At 36.2% G+C, this 4634-nt stretch overlaps 1 protein-coding gene across 1 annotated transcript; it reads left to right on the top strand.

Annotated features, from left to right (window-relative positions):
* On the top strand, positions 1–1809 carry LOC110165979 (GTPase IMAP family member 7-like). Its single transcript, XM_020931176.2, has 2 exons — positions 1–155; positions 433–1809. Exons 1-2 carry the CDS (start codon positions 140–142, stop codon positions 1383–1385), a joined length of 969 nt encoding a protein of 322 aa, XP_020786835.2. The 5' UTR covers positions 1–139; the 3' UTR covers positions 1386–1809.
* Positions 1810–4634: the final 2825 nt, after the last annotated feature.

Raw genomic sequence — 4634 nt, 5'->3', positions numbered from 1 at the left:
GTTGTTTTTGAAAACATTTATCTGAACTCCACCCCTTTTTACATAAAGAAAAGCAGACCCAATATAAAACACCACTCTTCAGAGGTAAAGAAGAACGACGAGCACAAGACACGACAAGTGTTCAAGACACTTAAACAAAATGAGCTCCAAGACACGTAAGAATACTTTATGTGCTGTTTTTAAAACTACAACTAAAGGCCTATTATTATTATTATTATTATTAGTAGTAGTAGTAGTAGTAGTAGTAGTATTGTTAATAATAATAATCATATATATAGTAGTATTCATATCTTCCTATCGTTCAGCGTCCAAGTCCCTGGTCCTTGGGGCTGTGTCCAGTGGGTGTTTTTTTAGAGTTCATGTAAAGAGATGTTTCCTGCTGTTTGCTCTATGCACTTATTATTAACTTTACTTTTTTTGTTGTTTTTCTAGACACAGACATGTGGAGGATTGTGCTTTTGGGGAAAACTGGATCAGGAAAAAGCAGCTTGGCCAACACAATATTCAGTGAGAAGATTTTTAAAGAAGACACTTCTGCAAACTCTGGGACAGATAAATGTTATTCTGAAACCAGGAATGTGAACGGACGTAATATTCACCTGGTCGACACTCCAGGACTTTTTGACACAAACCCAAAAGACACAAAGGCGACCAAAGAGTTACTGAAATGCATCACAGAGTGTGCTCCTGGACCCCACGCCTTCCTGCTCGTGATGAAGATAGAGAAGTACACAGTACTTGAGATGGCTGTTGTAAACATGATACTGAAATATTTCAGTGAAGAGGCCCTGAAATACACCACAGTGTTGTTCACTCGAGGAGATGACCTCCCAGAGGGGATGAAGATTGAAGAGTGGGTGAAGGAGAACAGCTCCCTGAACAACTTAGTGCAGAAATGTGGAGGTCGCTGCCACGTCTTTGATAATAAATACTGGAAGAACAGTGAAGATGAATACAGAAACAACCAGAACCAGATCAGAGAACTGATGAAGACCATCGACAAAACTGTGGCTGACAATGAAGGAAAGTTCTACACCAATGACATGCTGAACAAAACAGGTGAACTAATAGTTCAAGAGATGGCACAACTCAGAGCAACTTTATCAGGAGACATGTCAGATGAAGATATTTTCAAAATAGCCAAAGTTAATATTTTTGAAACCCTTTGGTTATGCATAAAAGACTATCCAGTAGGAATCATTCTAGGAGGTTTACTTGGTGTAACAGTCATGGTTCCACTTGTAGTGTTTGCTCTTCCATGTATAGTGTCTAGTCTAGTGATTGGTGCAGTCAGTGGGGCTGTAGGAGCTGCAGTAGGGGGAGTAATACAATATGTTGTAAAAAAAGAAGATAAAACGTCGTCGTGCAAATACAACACAAGATGAGGCAAAACAACCACTAGTGGAACAACAAAATGAGGATGTGGAAGAACAAGAAGAAGAGGTTTGAACAAGAAGAAGAGGTTGAACAAGAGAACATGGTCCGTCCTCCAGAGATGGAAACACTGCAGAGAGATGCTGAAAACATATTAGATGAGTGGTATAATATGTACCTTGGTCAAGGATATAAAAAGCTCCAGTGATTTTGAACATGTTGTGTGGACCAAATGTAAACGACCAAATACATTTATAGATGATAAACAGTTTAATATTTTGTCTGTGATTAAACATGAAGCTGGACAAATATAATGTGTAAAATACAGTGTGTGGGGTTGGTGTAATATGCAAATGTTTTTTATGAATCTTTTTTTATAATTTACTATAATTCTGCTCAAATATATAAACAGATTTTTTCTTAAAATTCTAATAAAAATCAATAAACACAATCTTACACTGACTAATTATTTCAATATGTTTTTATATATATATATATATTATATTATATATTTTATATATATAATATATATATATAATATATATATATATATAAAGTACAGTATATATTTGGTTTAGCCTATATAAAGTATGTATAGTATGTATTTTGTAACATAGATTCATGTAATATCCCTAAAACAGCAAAACCAAACAAAGAACACCTCAAAGATTTTTTTGTTTTTATTGCACAAGGATACAAACCCACAGTTTTTCCAGGAAACAACTTCTGTCAGTTGTGTTTGAATGATGTAACAGTCCAACGAGGTTCATTTGGTTTCGGCTGCTCACGTGACTCTGAGGAAGAGCAGCTGAAACTGTCAGGTGTAAAAACAAACTCTTAGTCTGTAAAAAGAACATAATAACATGAATATATTTCTTCTGTTTGAGCTGAACTCGTGTTTTCTTCACAATAGAATCAGGTGAATCACATTAGTGTCACTGTCACTGTGCATCTTTATCATAAAATCACATTAAAAATATTTTCCACAGTCACAGAGCTGAGGCCAAAACAGAGGCTCCCAACTCAACATGTGTCACAGATACATTTAGTTTAGTTTAATTCTATTCAAATAATAATATAATTATAAATAGAGATATCCTATTGGAGGTAGAAACAGTCTACTGTCTTTCTACCTTCTGATTATTTACCAAGCCAATAATTTACTCTTTACTTCTGGTTTTGTTTAGTTGTATTATAGTGGGAGTAGTATTTGTATAAGTAGTTGGAGTAACACTTTGTGGGGTAAAAAAAAACTGTGTTCTAAGAAAGGTTAAGTTTGAGATGAGATTTTGCTTTTTTGTTCCCCAAATAATTGTGTAATATTTGACACATATTTATAGTGTTTATATATAAACTCTCAAACTTTAAGGACACAGACACATCACCAACTTTTACCAGATTTACAGTTGGTTCTAAATAAAAAGGATTCTCAGGTTTAATCAACAATAACAAGTAAAATCCCATCAAGGATTTTTTTTAACAAGGTCAAAGAGAAATACATTCAGATATTATTTGCATCTTTTATTACCTCAGCCAAGGAGGTTATGTTTTTGCCGGCATTTGTTTGTTTGTTTGTCTGTTTGTTTGTCTGTTTGTTTGTTTTTGTTTGTTTGTCTGTTAGCAACATAACTCAAAAAGTTATGGACTGATTTTGATGAAATTTTCAGGATTTGTTGGAAATGTGAAAAGGAGAACTGATTTCATTTTGGGGCTGATCCGGAAGAAATCCTGGATTCTGGATCACTTTGAAATTTTAGTTCACATTGTGGTAAATGGGGCCAAAAATTTTGTTTCTCAATATCTGGGTTAATTATTGACCAAACCCCATGAAATTTGACTCAGGGATGGACAATGGGATCCTCTTTCATATTCCAAATTGAAAGATACGAGACAAATATTTATGGAAAACACAATTAATATGAGGGGGACTGTAGTCCTTGGCGGAGTCTGCGCTCTCTGACTGCTTTTGATATCACTATTTTAAATAGTTTGTTCTTCACTTGCTCTGGATCTGTGTGCCTCAAAACCTCCTGTGTACATCCACTGCTTACAAAGTCTGGTCTGGATAGTTCTGATTTTAACAGCTACAGGCCCACGTTAAAACTGACCTTTTCTACCTAAAACTATTTGTCATGTTTTTAACGGTTTAAGATGAGAATGACAGATTATAAAAGTTTCAGTAGAGTTTTAGATGACATCACAGTACAGAACCTGCACTACTGATAGTTACAGAGCTCATGATGCTGAAGTCAACCTGTTGTGTAGAAACTTTCTCTTGATCAAACTGTCTGCACTGGTTCAGGTTTAAAGACGTCACTGCTCTGGGGTGTCGACCAGAACCTCTCCTAAAGCCCAGAGGAATATTCAACAGGAAGAGACGATGAGGAGACAAGTGTTGATGATTATGTTCTTGTATTGAACATTAGGAGTGACACACTGGTACACACTGATGAGGGATGAACGTGTGTGTGTGTGTGTGTGCGTGTGTATGTTCTCCAGAAATAAATAAACATAAATTTAATTGCCAGTTACTAATTGTCCAGAATAAACAGAATAAACATATAAAGCCACACAAACACAGATAACTCAGTCCCCTTTACTATAGCATAACACACACAATTAATCCAGGCGTTTTGATTTTTCACTCGTGCGACTGTTTTTGGGATCAGGACGAGTTTTGTCTTAATCGTGTGTCGTGCTTCGTGTCGTAAACATGGGGTAACGAGAAACGATTAATCCCTGGTGATCAGCTCTTGATCGACAAACGTCTGTCGCAAGAAAATCAAACCCGTTTGAGTCCAGTCGTGTCTCGTGAGGGTTTCTCTGTTGAAATAGTTTGTATACTGTGAGAACATGAATCATCAACTGTGAATTTTAAACCCTGAGATTTGGTCGAACAGTTTGAGCTGAGGCCAAGTGAAACCATTGAAAAATATCACACAGTGTACGTCCAGCATTAAACAGTAGTAATAAACTAAGACACACATCACCTACACAACCACATGGAAAAGAGAATTAGCTTTGCTCATGCAGCTATGTAGACTACAGACTAACAACAGTAAAATATGAAACTAGAAACATAAGACACACACATCATTATTACAGACGTACTTACTCATAAATGCACACTTCTCTTAACAATGACAATCTGCAGGATTTAAGAGAAAAACTTCAGCTGCAGGAACCACGTTTTTCCCCAAGTCACTACTTACACAATGTGGGAGGCAGGAGCGCCCTCAAGAGGACACTCCACAGACTTA

Source organism: Boleophthalmus pectinirostris, unplaced genomic scaffold (genome assembly GCF_026225935.1).
Source record: "Boleophthalmus pectinirostris isolate CB_2022bp ecotype Guang Dong unplaced genomic scaffold, ASM2622593v1 HiC_scaffold_21, whole genome shotgun sequence".
Lineage (NCBI taxonomy): Eukaryota > Metazoa > Chordata > Actinopteri > Gobiiformes > Gobiidae > Boleophthalmus > Boleophthalmus pectinirostris.
Note: the sequence above shows the minus strand (reverse complement) of the source record. Positions and strands in the feature narration are given on the sequence as shown.